The sequence below is a fragment of the Saccopteryx bilineata genome, chromosome 4 (assembly GCF_036850765.1).
Source record: "Saccopteryx bilineata isolate mSacBil1 chromosome 4, mSacBil1_pri_phased_curated, whole genome shotgun sequence".
In the NCBI taxonomy this organism is placed as follows: Eukaryota; Metazoa; Chordata; class Mammalia; order Chiroptera; family Emballonuridae; genus Saccopteryx; species Saccopteryx bilineata.
In genome coordinates this window covers 264,892,174-264,911,254 of record NC_089493.1, presented here as the reverse complement: position 1 = coordinate 264,911,254, position 19,081 = coordinate 264,892,174, and the positions used below count along the sequence as shown (strand labels likewise).

Here is a 19,081-nt window from a genome sequence, read left to right as displayed (position 1 = left end):
CGTGGACGCCCTTTGGTGACGGTCACTCGGCGGGGGTCGCCACTAGCCCAGACCCTCAGCCAGCGGGACAATAGGAACCTCAGAGAGGCCCAGATGTCTCAACCGGGGAAGTCCACGTCTGCTTCTCGTAAATCCCGAGGGTGAGCACCACGCCCCCTACCTCCAGCCCTCCAGGGGCCGGAAATCGCCCGAGGCTACAGGGTAGGGAAGAGCTGAATTAGGTCTCCACCTCCCCACCTTCAACAGATGGAAAGACTGAGCGGGCCCTCACCCCAACCCACACCCCCGTTGTTCAGAGGTCCTACGGGGCTGATAGGGGATTACAGCCCTGGCTTTCTCATCCTTGCTCAGATTCACAGCCTCAGAACCGGGCATAGGTTAGGGTAGAGATCAAAGATTGCTGCCGGTTTTTGTTGGTACTTGTGGGCTGACCCCTGGGGGCTTCCAGGAGACTTCCTAAAAGATGTGGAGGGACTCCAGCAGGCCTGGAAGGGGTCTGAGACGAGAGGGAAGGCATCAATCGGTGTAAACAGCAGTGTGCAAGTGCTACTCAGTGATTAGTGCTGCTGTTTGCTTCCAGGGAGAGGTGGGAGTATCCCAGCTCCTTCTCCCTTCCTCTCCCTCTTGCCCACAGCCCAGGCCCTCAGCTTTGACAAGCAGATAGATCAGCTTTTCCCTGCCCTCACTAAACCCTCTGCAGCCCTACCTCTGGAAGTTCTGTGGTCTGCCAGAGAGTGCCTCCATCTGTTGCTCTCCCGACCCTTAGTGACCTCTGACCCTTGTAGAGAGCCCTAACCTTTCCCAAAGCCATTTAACATCTAATTTCCCAGGAAGCATGACAGGCAAGGAAGAGTTTTTATCTCAGTCTTGTGGATATAAGGTGTGGGTCCTAGAGAGGAACAATAGGTTGATGAAGGTGGAGACTAGACTGGAGTCTTGTCTGGACCTACTGCCCACAAGCCCTGGGCTGCCCTCCATATGGGCACTGAAGAAAGGCAGGCCTTGTCTGAGGCCCTGGAACCTAGCCCTTTCCCTTCCACCACATACCAGCTGCTCTCTCAGCAGGATATGGCCAGCAAATATTTAATGAAAGCTTAGGTATAGACAGCCATTGATTGGAGCTGCACACTGGCCTGGAGGCCTGGCTGGGAAACAGGATACCTATGAATGAGGCTGGGAGGGGTGTGGGAATGTGAGGGGTGGGAGGGTGACCACTTGCAGAGTGGGAGAGAAGAGAGGAGGCTCCATACTGGGTGATGAAGCTGTGGACCCCCCCTCCTGGGAGCTGGGGGAACCTGGCCCCCAGAGGACTAACCTGGTTCCAAGTAGTGGGCTGAGATCCACTGATGGGCTGTCATAGGCCAGAGAAGGTCCTGGGATATGGGACCCTGAGCAGGATAATAAATCTGATACCCAGGGAGGGGAAGTGAGCAGGAAGTGAGGAGCCAGCTGTTTAGTGACTCTAACCTACAAGGAGGAACTAGTGGGAGATGTGGAAGTGGCCAGGGTATGGAGGGGGCGGGGCAGGAGGGGAGGGACTGATTGGTCAAGAGCACCTTTGTCATTGGAACAGGAACGAAGGTGGGGAGGATAGGTCTATCTGGGGCAGGAGGCTCTGGGCCCTTGGAGGAAGTTGTGATGGACAGATGATGAGGGGTGCCAGGGTGCCCTGGATGCACAAACTCTCAAGTGTTCAGGACTGAGACAGGAATAGCAGAGGCGACTCTACCCTGGTGGGCTGCAGGATGGGAGCTGGGTATGGAGCCAGCATTTCAGACCACCCGGCCAATAATGGAATGCCAACCTCCAGATTAAGAGGAACTCCTCACTTCGCCTGTGGTGGCACACTGGATAGAGCAGCGGTTCTCAACCTGTGGGGCGCGACCCCGGCGGGGGTCGAATGACCAAAACACAGGGGTCGCCTAAAGCCATCGGAAATACCTATTGTATTGTATAATAAATACAATGGAATGCTGAGGTCACCAGTTTGGAACCCTTGGCTTCCCCAGTCAAGGCACATACGAGAAGCAATGAACAACGAAAGTGAAGCAACTATGAGTTGATGCTCTTGCCCCCCCCCCCACTTCTCTCTGTAAAATCAATAAGTAAAATTAAAAAAAAAAAAAAAGAGGAAGCTCCTTATCTGAGTGGGTCCAGAATCTCTAGCTCAGAGGTGTCCTTCTGCAAGGCTGGCCGGCACTCAGGGGGCTTGGTGGGCATGGGCTCCACAGAGAAAGAGACATGAGGGACATGAAGTGACATGAGAACACAGCTCCAGGGCACACAGAAGGAAGCAGGGCTTCCCCAGGAGCTGATGTCACACATCTAACACACGTCATACATTCAACCACAGTCTGACAGAGTTAAAAAGAGGAAGATTCCTCTTTTTGCTTGCGTTGCTGGTCTGCTCACGAGGACTCAGACACCATGTGTTTGGGTTTCAGCAAACTCTGAACCCAATCATGGCATTCTTGAAAAAAAAAGGGGAAGAGACATCCTGTGTGTCAGGGAGCATGCCCCACACCAGGAGGACAGCCAAAAAGTCCAGCTGCAGCTCCCAGTGTGTGGCTGCAGGCACCCACCAGCCTCCCGAACCCTCAGTCACAGGGCGCAGACACCAGTGTGGCTGAAACTGTATGTTTATTCAAAATGTGCAAAGCTGAACATGCAAGCGCAACTTTAACTTAAGAAGATCTGCCAGTGGCCCCAAGGTGGCCAGGCTAGGATGTTCTGCTTGGCTGAAAAACACCCGGGCCCCTCAGACCAGTCCTTGGGTCTGAAGAGCCCATGGCATGGGGCTGCTTACTGGATACTCTTCACCTAGAAGCTAGAATGCAAAAATCATGGTGGGTCTAAGGCAGGGAGGGGGCACAGAAACTATCATGCTCTCTGGGACTCCTTGGGGTAGTGTAGAATGACAAAGGCAGGCTGGGAGGATGGACTCAAAGACTGCTGGCCTACAAGGAAGGGTCCTCTGACTCTTGGAAGTGGTGGTGGATCCTGGGAGAGCCCTAGGCCTAGGGGATCCCAGAGCCTGGCACAGAGAGGCCTGGGGGATCCCAACTGGATTAACCATGGTCACAAACAGAGAGAACTCAGGGCCATAGCATCTCTCCACCAGAGCTAGTGGTCAGGTTGTAGGCAGGGCCCACGCTGGATCACCGGCCTGAGAAGGAGCTGAGGGATCCCTTTGGCTCAGCCTGGCTGGGCCTTGGGACTTTCTGGACCTAGGAGGCCCAGAGTGCTGACATAATTCTTTTAAGGGGGTCCACGGGGCCCTGGGACCTTGGGCACTGTTGGACGGAGGGCAAGGGCAGTTTCCATGGGGGATTCTCTAGGGAAGCCTAATTCATTAGAAGCAGCTAAATAAGCAGGGCTGGAGAATGCAGTAATCTCTGTTGTGAGCGGGAGGTTCTGGGATATCACTGCCACAAGTCACCGGCCGCTGCCCCATTGTCATTCTCATGGAATTTGTGCAGGTGATCGGCAAACCTGTGGGACACAGAAACCTTTGCTGTGGCTGAGGGTAGAAAAGGAGAGAAGTGTGTATGTGTTTTGGGGGGTGAGGTGGGAGGCATAGAGATTTCCAGGGGTCATGCACCATGTGATGTGAAGGGGGCTGAGAGTAATGGGCACAGTGGGGGGCTGTGGGATAGACCACAGTGGGGGCAGTGGTGGAGGGCAGGGGGAGATGGGGAACAGAGCTCAGTGGTGCTTCAGGGCTCAGTGTGGGGCCATGTGGGGCTCGGGGGTGTCCTCACTTCTTGGCGCAGAAGGTGGTACAGTCCCTCTCCATGCTCTCACTCCATGCCAGCTTGTAGAGAACCTGGCCAGGCAGAGACACCATGAGCTGCCTGTCCGGCCTCACCGCCACTCCCGCAGTCCATCTCTAGCCCCTGGGAAGGTTCTCACGACCCAGGCCCAGAGCAGGTGGGCCTTACAGATGCTCCTGTGCCCGCTGGTTTCAAAGATGGTCAGACTGGGCTGGGCATGGAGGTGCCATCCCTAATATTTTTGGGTGTACCACTGGCAGCGCCAGGACCCGCTGGGCCCTGGGGCCAGAATTGGAGTTTAGGCTAGGGGGTCATTGTGGCCTCGCTGGGCGTGGGGGTCTCTGGGGTTGGAGCTGTCTGTAGGTACACTCTACACCAGGGGTAGTCAACCGTTTCTTACCTACCACCCACTTTTGTATCTCTGTCAGTAGTAAATTTTCTAACCCCCCACCGGTTCCACAGTAATGGTGATTTATAAAGTAGGGAAGTAACTTTCCTTTATAAAATTTATAAAGCAGAGTTACAGCAAGTTAAAGCATATAACAATAACTTACCAAGTACTTTATGTCGGATTTTCGCTAAGTTTGGCAGAATAAATCTTTATAAAACAATTTACTATAGTTAAATCTATCTTTTTATTTATACTTTGGTTGCTCAGCTACCGCCCACCCTGAAAGCTGGAATGCCCACTAGTGGGCAGTAGGGACCAGGTTGACTACCACTGCTCTCCACTCTTCTCTGACTCAGCGGACGTACAGGCATCACTAGGCCTCTGTTATGTGCTGTGCCCACTAACAGGAGTGCCTTCTGCACCTGAGGAGACTCAGTTCAAGATGTCCCTTCTTCATGTAGCCCATCTGGCTGGTCCTTTCTGGAGTTAGTCAGACCCTCTTTCCTGCCTTCCTCAGACTCCCACAGCAGCCTGTCCCTCCACCACACCCTCCAAGACGGGGCCCTGGATGGAGTCAGCCAGGCCTCTTCCATGGAAGGGCAGGCTGCTGCCCCAGCCGAAAGGCCCGATGGTTGGGCTTGTCATTCCCCAGGTGGGCTGAGGCCCTTGAGGGGGAGAGAAGTGGCCAAGAGCAGACAGCGGGGGCTTGGGGATGGCCTGGGTGCCAGGTCACAGTACCAGGGTCCCTTCTGCTCGTGGGGGTCACAGGAGCATGATGAATACATCTCTGACCACCCACATAGACACTCACCAGGAAGACCAAGCAGTGCAGGAACAGCGTGTAGAAGAAGCCAATGGTGCGTGCCATCTTGTTGGAGAGAACCAGCCGCCCCTAAGGACCATGCGAGGTGTGGAGTAGGGGCAGGACAGGCCTCGCCCACTCCTGTAGGGCTGCCCCGGCTCCCGCCGAGAAGACCCCAGGGCAGCAAGGGGTGGGCAGGGCAGGCAGTTGGCTCCCATTCCACTGTATAGGCCAGGAATTTGGGCCACAGGAATTCTAAGGAACGGCACCCCCTGCAGCAGGATTCCAGAAGCTACCATGCATAGTACTATGAAAGGAACTGTTCTAGAGGGGGAGGCAGCCTGCTCTGGGTCACACAGACATTCTTGGTCGGGCCTGTGAGGGGTCCGTGGGGTCCCTGGGGCCTCTCCAGACTGGGCTAGATGGCAGGGGTGAAGTGGCCCATCAGGGTTGGTGTCTGGAGGCCCAGAGCCAGAGCTTAGGTGGGCACACCTCTCCCAGGTGGACGCAGAGGGAGGGGCTCACCATGCTGAGTGTCGCCTTGTCCCAGGGGCTTAGGCTCAGGTACTTCCGCTGCCGCTCCTGAAGTGAGAGGGATGATGAGGAGAGGACCCCAAAGGACCCCACAGGCCTGGGCTCACTGTAGAAAGGGACCCTGCCCTGTTGTTCCTGCTGGGGGCCTCCTTGGTGCCCAGTCCAACTCTGTGACATCCCAGGCTCTTCCCAGGGATAGTGCCCCTCCTCTCTGTGGTGGCTCATTCTGCCTGTGTGTGTGTGTGTGTGTGTGTGGGGGGTCTTTATGGGCAGGGCTTCTGTGGCCCAGGAGGTGGGAGAGGGGAGCTACAAGGATGGGGTGGTTAATGCAGGTCACTTGACACTGGAAACTCTTTGCCTGTCTGTCTGCCGCCCAAGAGGTTACACCTGGGGTTGATCCATTCATTGTCACATACCCTCACCTAGCCATCAGGCCCCAGTACTCTGGGTCTAGGGTAGACCATAGGTCTTCATGGCACACAAATGGGCATGCAGGGACCCTGGTGGTCTGGTGTGTGTGGAGATGCAGTGTGAGGCTGGGCCTGAGTGAACGGACCAGGGCTGGTGGAGTGGGGAGTATAGGAAGGCTGAGCCCAGGTGCGTGGTGGCTTCTCCAGACTTCCCTGCCCCTGGGCCTGGAGGCTGGGCTCACATACCCGCTTGCTAAAGGAAGAGAAGGGGTCCAGGCGCTCCTCATACTGAGACGAGTACCGCAGCTCTGTGTCATCACTGCCCCCACCCTGTGCGCGGAGAAAGGCAGAGGTATCCAGTTATGGGGACCCAACAGGAAGGCCTGGGCTGAGGGACGGCAGGCCGACAGGATCACGAGGGAGCCTCAGCAGCACGAGAAGGTGGAGAAGGGGGCCCAGAGTGGCGGTGTGAATGTGGCTGGTGCCACAGGTCCAGGAGCACTGTCCAAGGTCAGAGGTCTCCCATGAGCTCAGGGCCACAGTGCCTCAGGCAGGGGGAGCCTCGGCCCAGACAGGCACTGGAATGTGTAAGACAGACATATAAGGTGGACAGGGCTGGGCTGCATGCAAGGAGGTGGGTTTGCAGGGGGTTTGCTGGGAACGTGTGGGGAGCAGGCGACACTTGAAAGAGGAACCCCCACCAGCCACCAGGTGTGTTACTGGTTTGCACAGAGTCTGGTCGCCCTCTGGTGGCTGGAGAACAGCTCCAATGGGTAGAATGGGAGGCTGGAGGCTGAGGGTCATGTCTCAGAGAGGAGCTCCGCCAGAAGTGTCACCGTCTCCCTACCTGCAACCACCCATTCTGTCTCTCCAGTCACAGAAGGGTTTCCTTGAACGAGGTGGTCTGCTGTGAGGCCTATGGGCTGAGAGAAGCCGGGGCAGCCCACCTCGACACAGAACGAAGTGGGTAGGTTTCTGTTCTGTTCTCCTGATTGTTTTTTTGGGATGTTGGACCAAATTCTGATATTGTTTTAAAACAAATGTAAGTTCGTGTCCCCTGCCTCTTGGTGTACCTCACCACCTCCTGGATGGTTCTGATGAATGAACCTCCACCAGGCCCCACTGTGGGGGCTCTGCCCAGTTTAGGGAGGAGAGCCAGCAAGCAGAGGGGGCCAGATGGCCTAGTGCTGCCCAGCAGGTTGCTGCCCCAGCCCCTCTGGTCTCAGAGTACCCCTTCCCGTCTCTTCCTGCCTGGTACACCTGAGGCTGGAACTGGAGAGGGCACTTACCCGGCCAGGGTAGCTCTGCAGGAACTTGATTTTCTCGAACAGCTTGATGTTGTCGGCACGCAGGCTGTCCAGCTCGCTCTGCAGGGCTTGGATGGTGTGCTGGGCCATGCGGTTTTCCTGTGGGCAGGCAAGCAGGGCCAGCAGTAGAAGGGGTGGCGGGAGAGGCTCCATGCTGGCATGGGCACTGCTCCACTACCTGGAGCCTCTTCTTTGCCCATGGCCATCTTTTTGACCTACCAAGACCCTGCTCACAGCTGCCTGCTCTAGGAAGCCTCCTTTATCCTTCTATGAGCCCATCTCAGGCTGAAGTCACAGTTCTTGGGTTAGGTTTCATTGTTTTGTTCATGGTATTATCAGTCTTTAAAAATTATTATCAAGCCTGACTGGTGGTAGTGCAACGGATAGAGCGTTGACCTAGGACACTGAGGTCCCAGGTTTGAAATCCTGAGGTTGCTAGCTTGAGTCTAAACATTGCTGGCTTGAAGCCCAAAGGTCGTTGGCTTGAGCCCAAGGTTACTGGCTTGAGCAAGGGGTCACTGGTTCAGCTGGATCCCCTGCCCCCTTGTTGAGGCACATACGAGAAGCAATCAGTGAACAACTAAAGTGACACAACTATGAGTTGATGCTTCTCATCACTCTCCCTTCCTGCCTGCCTGTCTGTCTCTGTCTTGCTAAAAAAAAACCATTATCGAGATATAATTCATATAACATAAACATCACTATTTAAAATTTACAATTAGGCCCTGGCTGGTTGGCTCAGTGGTAGAGCATTGGCCTGGTGTGTGGATGTCTAGGGTTTGATTCCTGGTCAGGGCACACAGGAGAAATGCCCATCTTCTTCTCCATGTCTCCCCCTCTCGTTTCTCTTTCTCTTTCCCTCTGCAGCCATGGCTCGATTGAAGCAAGTTGGCCCTGGGCACTGAGGTTGGCTCCATGGCCTCTGCCTCAGGCGCTAAGAAGAGCTCAGTTGCTGAGCAATGGAGCAATGCCCCAAATGGAGAGAGCATTGCCTCCTAGTGGGATAGCTGGGTGGATCCCAGTCAGGGCACATGTGGAAGTCTATCTCTCTGCCTCCCCTTCTCTTGCTGAATAAAAAAAAAAAATGTAAAAAGTTTATAATTCAGTTGCCTTTTTTCAGTATCTTCACAATGTTATAAAACCATCCCCACTAATTCCAGAACATCTCATCATCCCAGTAAGAGACTCCAACCTGCCAGTAGTCACTCCCCTGCCCCTCTTCCTGTATCCCCTGGGAACCACTAGTTTACTTTCTATCTCCATGGATTTGCCTATTCCGGACACTTCATGCAAATGGAATCACACAGTATATGATTTTAATGTTTGCCAATCTAGGGCAAGGTGAAATGGGATCTCATTTTAAAATTTATTCAAATGCTTCAATAAGCGTTTTCATCACATCATTAAAAATTCAACTAGGACTAAAGTGAACATACTAGTATGATGATTCCCTAAAAAATTAAACAGAATTAGCAAATGATCCAGCAATTCCACTGCTCGCTATATCCCCCTTCCCCACAAAGAACTGAAAGCAGAGACTCAAAGATATTTCTACACCCATGGTCCCAGCAACAGTGTTCACAGTAGCCAAAAGGTGGGTAACTTAAGTGTTCATCAAAAGATGGATAAATAAATGTGGTCTATTCATACAATGGAATATGACTCAGCCATAAAAAAGCAGAAAATTCTGACACACACTATAACACAGAGGAAGCTTGAGGACATTATACTAAGTGAAACAAGCCAGTCACAAATGGACAACTACCATATAATTCCACTGCTATGAAGCACCTAGACAAGTCATAGAAACAGAAAGTAGAATGGAGCCGGGGGAAGAGGGGAATGAGAAATTAGTGTTTAATGGGTATAGAGTTTTAGTCTGGGGTGAGGAAAAGAGTTTTAGAGTCGGATGGTGGTGAACTGAACACTTAAAAATGATTAAGATGGTAAATTTTATGTTATGTGTATTTTGCCACAAATTTTAAAAAATACATGATAAAAAGTCTACATTTTTAAAGCAAAAGGTAGAATACTTAACACTTTTTCTCTCCTACTTAATTTATTTTGAGGACCTTCTTTTAAGGGCTCTACGGTGTGGCCGTCCCCAGTCCCCGAGGGGCATGTGGGTGTTTCCAGTCCACTGCCCGTGCAGGCAGCTGGGGGAGCATCCCTGACTACCCCTCATTTGGAGGCCTGGATTACAGAGGGTCCCACTGGATCCTGCCTACCCTGTCACGAAACCAGCATTGGGCCTGGCCGCAGTGGGTGCTCAGTGAATGTCTGCCTCCCCTGGTCTGAGCCTGGAGACCCGATGGTGGGAAATGGGAGTTTGGAGAGGAATGGTCTAGAAATTCATCATCAGCTCGAGCAGTAGCTCTTTGAGAAGGACAAAACCTTCCTGGCTCCATTCTTCCTGGGAGAGTGGTCAGGGGGGACTTGGCTCTGTGAAATGGGGGCTCTGCAGAGTCCCCAAGGCCAGGCTGGTGCCATCTCTGGGTGCTCCCCTTGTCTGTCATTGGGCCCTCTGCAATCCGGATCCAGTGTCAACTCCCTCTCTGGGGACACCCAGGAGGCTTTAAAATAAACAGCATGCTCCTGCTTCTTTTACTCCGTCCCTAACTCTCTCTCTTGTCTTCTTTTCCCTGCTCTTCCAGGACCACAGCAATCCTGCTGGTGCTACAGTCACCGTCCATGTATTGACAATGCCCAGTAGAGGCACCTCACATTAAAGGTCCAGATGCAACTGACTGTCCCTTCTTCCTGGCGCCCCTCCAGGAAGCCACCAGTCAGCTGCTTAGCAGCCAGCCAACTCTTTTGGACCTTGCAGAGCCCTCTCATCTCCCATCCCAGTGCTAACCAGGCCTGGCCTGCTTTGCTTCCGAGATTTGCGCATTCAGGGTGGTATGGTGTAGACCAGCCCCTCTCATCCCTAGACTGTTCATCTTTATCGATCTCAGAGACCCCCTTCTCTCCAACCTGCCCCTCCTTCTCCAAGATCCCCACCTGATTTACATACTTCTTTCTGGATGATGGTGACCACTCCCCAGTCATCTTCGCGACAGTCTTCTGTCCTGACCTGGCTGCCCAAGCGATCCTTCTTACCCTCCACCTTGGCAGTGTTGTTTTCATGTTTAAACCCTCTGTTGGTGCCCAACCCAGCTATAGAGCACTTGCCTGCCATCTCTGTCTTTTTATTGCAGCCCTGGAATGACCTGCACTCCCTTCTGGCTTGTCCCCCTGTCTCTGATCCCACATTCTCCTCTACCTTGGGTGTCTGATTCCCGTTTCAAAGCCCAGTGTGGCACAACCTCCTCCAGGAAGACCTCCCTTACTGCACAGAAGAAATCTAATCCCATTGCAATTTATAGTCTGTGACACATCTTTCTCCCCCAAGCCTGAGTGTCCCCCACTGTGGCTGCAGGTACAAGGAGCATAGAGGGAAGCATGTGACTCACAGCCTCCAGCTCCTGGTTCCGGGCCCGGAAGCGCTCCCTCTGGCTGGAGATGATGGAGAGTAGCGAGTCCACCTGGCCCTCGGGGAGGGTGCCACTGGAGGGTGCTGAGGGTCCTAGGAGATGGGGGAGAGTGGCAGGAATCAGAGCCTAGCAGTGGGTCCTCAGGTTGGGTGGTCCCAGCCCCAAGGGAGCTCTGGCCAAGTGCCATGGGGTGAAAGGCACAGGGTGTCTGAGTACAAGGTGCTGAGAGGCTGGGAAGGGTGGCCTGGGGATCAGGGAGGGGAGGTCCTGCCCACACTGTCTGAAGGCCAGGCCCCCAAGTCCCACCCTCTCACTCTGTACTTGGATCTAAGACCCCACATCTGTCAGACTGGGCCCCCAACTCCAGGGGAAGCACAGGAACACTGGGAAGCCGAGTATGCCCCTCCCCAGGTTCTGGCCTCGGCACTGGGGGAGGCCACCTCCCTTCCGGTGCCGGGAGCTCTCTGGCTGCATTTCCACAAAAAGGCTTCCCTGGGAGCTGACCTCCACCCACCAGCCCTCAACAGGCCACTGGCAGGTCAAGGGTGTCAAGGCTTCAACGAGGTGTGTCAGACTAAGGCCTAGAAGGGCAAGCGGGAAGCTTACTCCTCTTTAATGTTGCTGCTGCAGTGCTAGGACGAGGGACCCTGACTTTCTTTGGGGGGCATGCTCTTTGGGGCCCCGGGCTCTGGCTACACCACGTCTTCTTCCTTCCCCACTCCTCACTGGCCCATGGTTACCCTGGTGGGTCATGTCAGCCCATCCTTACCATAGAACAGGGCAGTGGCTTCCTTAATGGGCTCTGGGATCTTCTCCAGGCTGTGCTCAGCTGCACCCTGCACAGGAGAGGAAGAGGTAGGGGAGGCACCTTCACGTGTGGCATTGAACACACCCTTCAAGGTGCCAAGCAGATGGGGGGCAAGGAGCAGAGGGAGTGGTTTGGTGGCAGGGGCAGGCACAGCAGTGGCACAGGAAGGCCTGGGGAGGCCGCCTGGAGTGGGCCACCACAGAGAAGGCAGGGCTCCCTAGTTTACCCCTGAGTCCGGAGCACAGTGGGGGGCTCTCATCTGGTCACTCTGCCCTGATGGCCAGCCCAGCTTCACCTCCTGAGCCCCATTTCTTCATTTACAAAATGAGGGGGTGATGTGATGACCTCCAAGGGCCCTTTGGGCTCCAGTCTCCCATGATCTTGGGACCTCAGGTCCTCTTGCTGTGAGATGCGTCAGTAATCCTGGCCTTACCTCTGTTCAGAGCTCCCAGGGCAGAGGCCCAAGCCAGTGCCTGAATATGGGGTGCTCTGTGCCTCTCTGCCCTGTGGCCTGACATGCTGAATTGGGTCTTTAGGTGAAGCGAGCAGGCAAACCCCAGAAAGTGCTCTTAGTAGGTACCACGGGGGAAGGGAGCAGAAGGTGCGCTCACCTCGGCGTCTGGCCGCTGAATGGACTGGATGGTGCTGAGATCCTGCTCCAGGCGGGCGATCAGCTCCCTCTGTTCAGCCATCGTGGCCATGGCCTCGGTGACGTGGACCTGCAGCTCTGCACAGCGCCCTGCAGCCAAAGGAAGACAGGACCATCAGAGGGAGCCTGGTGGGATCCATGGTACCCTTCCCCCTCTCTGCCTCTCCAACCACAGCGGGTAAGTAGGACTCCCCGGGCCACAGTAACGTGCTGGCTGCTCCCTCTCCACCTCACATTGCCTAAGGGCCAGCACTGGAGCAGCCAGCAGTCACAATGAATCCCAAGTTCCTTCCAGGGCTGCTGCCCTGGGTCCATGACCAAGGATACCTTGAGGACATAATGGTGGAGGAAGGTAGGGGAGGTGCAGTGGGGGGCAGCCAGGCCTCCTTCAGACCCAGCAGGCTCCAGCACAGTGGTGGGGGAAGGGGTGGTCCCCCAGGAATCCACGTAGCCCTGTCCCTCTCTCCTCCATCCAAGTGCTAGGTGTCTTTACCACAAAACAAATCCAAAATAATTCTGTGTGGAGATCTTCCTGCCCTTTGGGAAGGTGGAAGATGTTGGGGTGTTCTCCTAGCCCAGGCCCCATGGGAACCTCCAGCAGCTACTGGCAGGGAGGACAGCAGTGGCCTGGGAGCCAGAAAGACCCAAGTTTGAGGTTTTTTTTTTTTGTTTTTTTGTATTTTTCTGAAGCTGGAAACGGGGAGAGACAGTCAGACAGACTCCCGCATGCTCCCGACCGGGTTCCACCCGGCACGCCCACCAGGGGCAACGCTCTGCCCACCAGGGGGCGATGCTCTGCCCCTCTGGGGCGTCGCTCTGCCGCGACCAGAGCCACTCTAGCGCCTGGGGCAGAGGCCAAGGAGCCATCCCCAGCGTCCGGGCCATCTTTGCTCCAATGGAGCCTTGGCTGCGGGAGGGGAAGAGAGAGACAGAGAGGAAGGAGGGGGGTGGTGGAGAAGCAAATGAGCGCTTCTCCTATGTGCCCTGGCTGGGAATCGAACCCGGGTCCCCCGCACGCCAGGCCGACGCTCTACCCCTGAGCCAACTGGCCAGGGCCCCAAGTTTGAGTTTTGACCCTACTTCTGGTTGGCTGTGTGATTGTGGTCAGCCAAATCACATTGTCTGGGCCTCATTTGTAACATAGTGACAAACTTTTCTCAGGGCCCCAGAGAGGGAGGCCCAAGTCCTGAGGCACAGGGTGCTGTCCTTCGGGGAGGACTGTATGGCCACCAGGGGGCACTGTGGCCCCAGGAATGAAAGGCCCCAGGCTACCGTGTCTGTACCTTCCCGGTGCACTCACCCTGACGGTGCACCCTGCTGATCAGCGGGCCAACCTAGCCTGGCTGGGCTCAGCTGCCTCCAGTGCCGGGCAGTTGGCTCCACCGCCGCCTGCTCCATCTTCTAGCTGCCTGCTGTACACCAAGCCCTTTATACACCTCACAACAGTCCAGTCAGTCAGAACAGATGATCACCATTTCACAGAGGAACTGAGGCTTCCCAGCCAAACCCCAGGGTGTCCAAACCAGCTATGTCTAAGTCCTTCCCCACACCAGGGGAAGGCCCCACTGAGTCACATATATATGTATTTTTAAGGTTCTATCTATTGATTTTAGAGAGAGGAGAGAGAGAGAGAGAGAGAGAGAGAGAGAGAAAGGTGAGGATGAGGAGTGGGAAGTATCAACCCATAGCCACTTCTTGTATGTATGTGTCTTGAATGGGCAAGCTGAGGCCTCAAAATGCTGGCTACCTCAGCATTCCAGGTTGACGCTCTGTCCACTGCGCCAGCACAGGCCAGGTGACTCACTGGTTCAGACCCTGAATACATTTCTTCCTTCAGACATCACTGAGCCCTTCTTTGTACCTGTCAGAAGTGAGGGGTCAGAGGTGGGACAGGGGAACAGGTTGGACTTGAGGGCAGGGCCAAGTCAAGGAGAGAAGCCTACAGGTGGCAGGGGTGGGGCTGGCCCCAGGTGGCTAACAAGAGCTTTAAGCAGACCCCCTGGGCGAGAGAGACCCCAAATGCCATGACCCGCTGGCCTAATGGTGGAATCCTTCATCCCTGGCCTGCAGGAAGGGACCAAAGAGCAGGGTCATCTTGCTGTACCAAACATGCTTAGGAGGTGAGGTGGACAGAAATCATGGCGAGATGTGAGAGAGGATCTTCGGAGGGGACAGGGTCAGTTCAGTCACTGGGTATCTATAAGGGCAGCTATAAAAAGGATCCAGAAACGGTGTTGGGACCAATCCTGTGGGGTTGGGCAGACAGACCCCAGTATGAGTAGAGGGTGTGGAGCCCAGAGAAGGGGTGGGGCAGTGTGGAGAGGCGGACTGCTGCCCAGCAGGGTGAGCCCTTGTCCCTGGAGGTGTGCGTACAGCATGTGCAGAGGGGGAGCATGACATGAGGGTTGGATAAACTGCCAGTGAGATGATTCCTTGGACTGCTATGTTGTCTGCCACCCATCTGTGGCCACCCAGCTGGTCTCAAGCTAGGACCCTGGAGTAGGAGTGACTTGCAGCTCCTAGAGCCATTTATGGGCACGGGGGAGATGTGAGGGTCTCCAGGCAGGCTTTTCTGTGTATTTGCGTCTCTGCCTGCTGCTGAGGGGTGGGGCGCACAGGTGAGGGCCCTAACAGCAAGCCCTCCATCCTGGGCAGTCCTGGCCAGCTGGCGCCAGGGCACTTTGTTAAGCTGGCCTGGGGGCCCGCCAACCCTGCTGCCACAAACACTCCCAGACAGGGGGTGAGCTGCGAAGATGACCTCTTGGGGTGCAAGGCTGAGGCACCCCTGCAGAGGGGGCTCGGGGAAACTGAAGGCTGGCTGGCATGCGGTCACAGCAGACATGGAGGCCGGCTGCCTGGGAGCCCCAGGGAAGCGGGGCCGGGCTGGGCAGTGCAGGTGGTGGGATAAGACTGGAGGAAGGCCCAGGGCATGGGCAGAACACCTAAGGCTGCGGGGGCAGGGCCAGGACATGAGCCAGGAGCCCAGCTGTGACATCATTCCACGCTGGAGGGATGAGAAGGCCAGGAGACTGACCGTGTGGGCATCCCTGAAGGAGGGCTGTGCCTCTGCCACGCCCAGAACTGCCCCCCCCCCACACACACACACAGGGAACGGATGAGCAGCAGTGTGGTTTGGCTCTAGTGAGTATGATATGCTGCTAGCGGAACACCTAAGGGGACCTGTGTGTGGTGAGCTGGACTGATGGGCTGGAGCTACAGGCTGGCAAGAGTTCAGGCCCCAGGGCTGGCTGAGCCCCCAGTGGCAGACACAGAAGCCCAGAGAGTATTGCAGCGAGAATGGCCAGAACTCCTGGAATGCCAACATTTTCACAGGTGTCCTGGAAAAGACTGGAGAAGACTGGAGAAGAGGAGGCAGGAGGCAGGAGGCAGGATGGAAATCAAGAGAAAGTGTGTAAGGCGCCTAGCTGAATAGGAACCTTCAATGGGTAAGGAGTGGTCACAGGGGTCTGTCTCAAGGAGGGCTGAGGGAGGGAGGGCTGGAGTGAATTTGCTGGTGAGAATTTGGTCAAGTTAGTGGTGGAGTGGGGAGCAGCAGGGGTGTGGAGGACAGATGCCCGATGGGGCAGCACAATGGGCAGAACCTGGTGTGAGGGGCGTGCTCAAGAGAGGGTCTTCAGGAGTTTAGAGCATGCAGCATGGAGTATCTGCAGCCAGGGGAGAAGCTGCATCTAGGAGAGGGAGGGATGGCAGACGGTTGAGCATGGGGGGTGGGTAGAACAGGTGGAGAGACAGAACTTGCCTTTGCAAGGTAGAAAGGCCCCTGTGAGGTGGGCCCAAGACAGGCTGCTACCCTTGTGAAAGTTCATGGAGACATGTTCTGGGAGACGCTGAGAAGGCTTCCTAGAGGCATGACACTTCACAAAGGGGAGAAAACAGCAAAGCAAGGTCAAGGGCAAGACTTAAGGAGGCTGGACTATGACTTAAGGTCAAGGCATGATTTCTGACTGCAGACTGATTAAATGCAAAACCTATCATAACTGGCATCAGATGGCAAGGCCTGGGATGTGGTGTCTACAGCTTTCTGGAGGGTGGGGACTGTGCTAATCAATCAGCCTGCAAGCCAGGTGGGTGCTCTGGAGTCGCTGTGCTTGGAGCGTGGAGGGGTGCTGAGCCTCTCACGCACCCACTCCCTCCCCCCCTCTGTCTGTCCCCACAGGAGGCCAGAGGTGAATGCTGAGCACTCCCTGTGCCTGCAGCTGCCAGCCCCCCACTCCTGGGCAAGGGCTCCCCCAGCAACTGATCTCCCTCTCCCACAGCATAGCCCTTGCTTCAATGTTCCCAACGTACGTTATTCCCCCATCTGACTCCCGCCCTCCAACCCCACTGCCTCCTCCAGCAAAACTCCCTGAGGAAGTTGCCTATTCTAAGTATGCACTGAACCTTTCCTATCGGACTCAGGTGCCCACTAATGTCAACTGTCCTTGCCAGGGTCGCACATCGCTATGTGCTCAGCTCCCGTCCTACCGACCACCCATCAGCAGCTGGTTTCCAGGTCACTGGACCCTCCTGGGCCTCCCGTCCTGCTGGCTGCTCCTTCTCAGCTTCCTTTGCTGCTTGTCCTCCTCACTAAGCTGTAACGCTGCTGCAGCTGGGGCATTGTGCCCACAGGCCTTTCTTTCCTCTCTTTCACTCCGGCCGCCTTGAGCGCCACTGCTAAGCAGATGACTCTCCAATGTATATCCCCAGTACAGCCCTTTGCCAGGGCTCGTTCTCTGCTTGGCTGTATAACTCACACTGAAGCCTGACACCCCGGACCCCTACCTGCTTCACCGCAGCAGGACCTGCTGTTGCACCGCCCAGGAGGTGGTGTTCTCAGGGGTGTGGTGAGCAGAGGCAAGGCCATCCTGCAGTGGCTCTGACCAATCCCTTGGGGGCCATTCACCTTCTTTTCTCTCATTCCTTATAACTTATCTGTCCCAAGTCCTATTTTGGCTCTACCTTTAAAACATATCCAGAACCCAATCACATTTTTGCAACTGCCACCACCTGGTCTGGGTCATGACCTCTCATCTTGATTATGGTCTCCCTTTTTACACCCTCAACCTTACAATCAAGTCACACAGCAGCAGCCAGAGAGCCTTTTAAACAATAGGATTAGATCACCTTCCGTTCAAACCCTCCAAAGCCCCTATAACAATCAAAGCCCTGCAATGGCCCACAAGGCCCCACCAGCTCTGCCTCTCCCAATCTGCTCTGTGGTTACTTTGCTCTGGTTATACTGGCTCCTGCCATATATGCACCACAGGACCTTTGCATTTGCTGTCCCCACTGCCTGGAATGTTCTTCCCTTGGGCATCTGCATGGTTCATTCCTCACCTCTGTCAAGAATCTGTTCACATGTTACCTTCTTAGTGAGGCCTAGTCTGATCCCTGATTTAACACTTTAACCCCTCCACTTGCTCCTCCAGTCCTCCTTACCATATTTTGCTCCTATAACATTTACCATTGTCAAAGCTACTATGAAATTCACTCATTTAGAATGCCTACCTTTTGTCTTCCCCCACTAGCAGACAAGCTCGGTTTGTCCCTGCAATAACCCCAGGGCCCAGAGCAAGTAGCACACGGTTGGCTCTTAGTGTGCACTAGCTGACTGGCTGAGCGGATTCCACTCAGGAGGAGGCACAACAGGCTGGGCACCTTCAGCAAGAGCTTGGCAAGGCCAGGTAGCCTCTGCTGGTGCCACCACCTGATATCTGTGAGGCCTCACCTGGACCCCTCCAGGCCAGGCCCTGGCATGGGAACTGCGCATTTGCCAGTGCAAAGCCCCAGGGTGACCCTGCACCTTGCCAATGAACGCATACTTGGTGGAGGGGTTGGGGGCACTTTCTCCCCAGCTGGGACCCCTGCACTCAAGCTTAGCAACAGATGCTCTTGGCTACACCTAGGTCCTTCTAGATGTCAGATGGAAAGAACAAGCCTTACCCAGAGCTGCTACCCTACAGACTGGCTTTGTTCTTGCCAACAACATGGCTATCCCTCTCCCACCCCACATGTCTTTCCCCAACACAGAGCTTGCTGTCCCTCTGACATTGTCGCCTCTGTGCATGGGCCACTCATTTTGGTGTGCCGTCCTTGCCTGCCTGCCACAAATGCCTCTCCCCATTTCAAGGCTGCTCCCTGTAAAGTCTTTCTTTTTCCCAAGTTGCTGCTCAGATGCCCCATCAGTAACAATTACAGGACCAGCCTAGGCCACGGCTCTGTACCTGATTGTCTCCCCCTGGGCTGTGAGTGACTTGAGGCCGCTGGACATCTAGCCTGGGGCACCTCCCTGGCACAGAGCAGTTCTCAGTGACTATCTGCCGAATAGATCAGTGAAGGAGCTCCCTCACTCTAGACCTCAGTGCCATTGATATTCTATTCAGGGCCAGGTCATTTTTTGTGGGGTGGGGTGTACTGTTCCACACCACAGGACGTTAATCAGCATCTCTGGCCACCCTCTAGATGCCAGTAGCACCCCTGCCCAGTTGTGACAGCCCAAAATGTTTTTAGACATTTACTCATGTCCTGGAGATAAAGTCACCCCCAGTTGAGAACCAAAGCCCCAGGAAATCTAGTCTCCTCAAACATGGAAAGCTTCTGGGTGTGGCTGCCACGTGAGGGGGACCAGCCTTGACAGACGCTTAAATTAGATGGGTCTCAAAGAGGAAACCGTCTCTGTGGAAGGCACAGTCCTCTACACAAGAGTGAGGAACAGGGAAGGTCCTTCCTGCTGTGACTGCGTCCAGGGGTGGCAGCCTCAGCCACCTAAGGAACCGAGACCTGACTTTCCAGCAGTGGGCTGAAGAGAGCTGCTGAGTGCGGAGGACTCTGCTGCCTGGTCTGTGTGCCAGTCAGTACGTCACGGACATCGCTGAGGGCGATGTTAAAGCTGGCAGCGGCTCGTGCCCGGGCTAACCTGCAGGATGCCTGG

The 19,081-nt window shown here is 55.2% G+C and overlaps 1 protein-coding gene across 2 annotated transcripts in view; it reads right to left on the bottom strand.

Annotated features, from left to right (window-relative positions):
- Window positions 1-2,623: 2,623 nt before the first annotated feature.
- CUX1 (cut like homeobox 1) overlaps window positions 2,624-19,081 on the bottom strand; it is a 373,287-nt gene continuing 356,829 nt past the window's right edge. For both annotated transcript variants that reach the window (XM_066274467.1, XM_066274466.1), the window contains exons 15-23: window positions 12,113-12,240; window positions 11,463-11,529; window positions 10,673-10,785; window positions 7,200-7,316; window positions 6,157-6,240; window positions 5,492-5,548; window positions 4,976-5,056; window positions 3,762-3,826; window positions 2,624-3,492 (exon numbers count right to left, since the gene is read on the bottom strand). In XM_066274467.1, coding sequence (XP_066130564.1) covers window positions 3,423-3,492; window positions 3,762-3,826; window positions 4,976-5,056; window positions 5,492-5,548; window positions 6,157-6,240; window positions 7,200-7,316; window positions 10,673-10,785; window positions 11,463-11,529; window positions 12,113-12,240 — 782 coding nt within the window. In that variant the 3' untranslated portion in view covers window positions 2,624-3,422. The remainder of the gene's footprint in view (window positions 3,493-3,761; window positions 3,827-4,975; window positions 5,057-5,491; window positions 5,549-6,156; window positions 6,241-7,199; window positions 7,317-10,672; window positions 10,786-11,462; window positions 11,530-12,112; window positions 12,241-19,081) is intronic.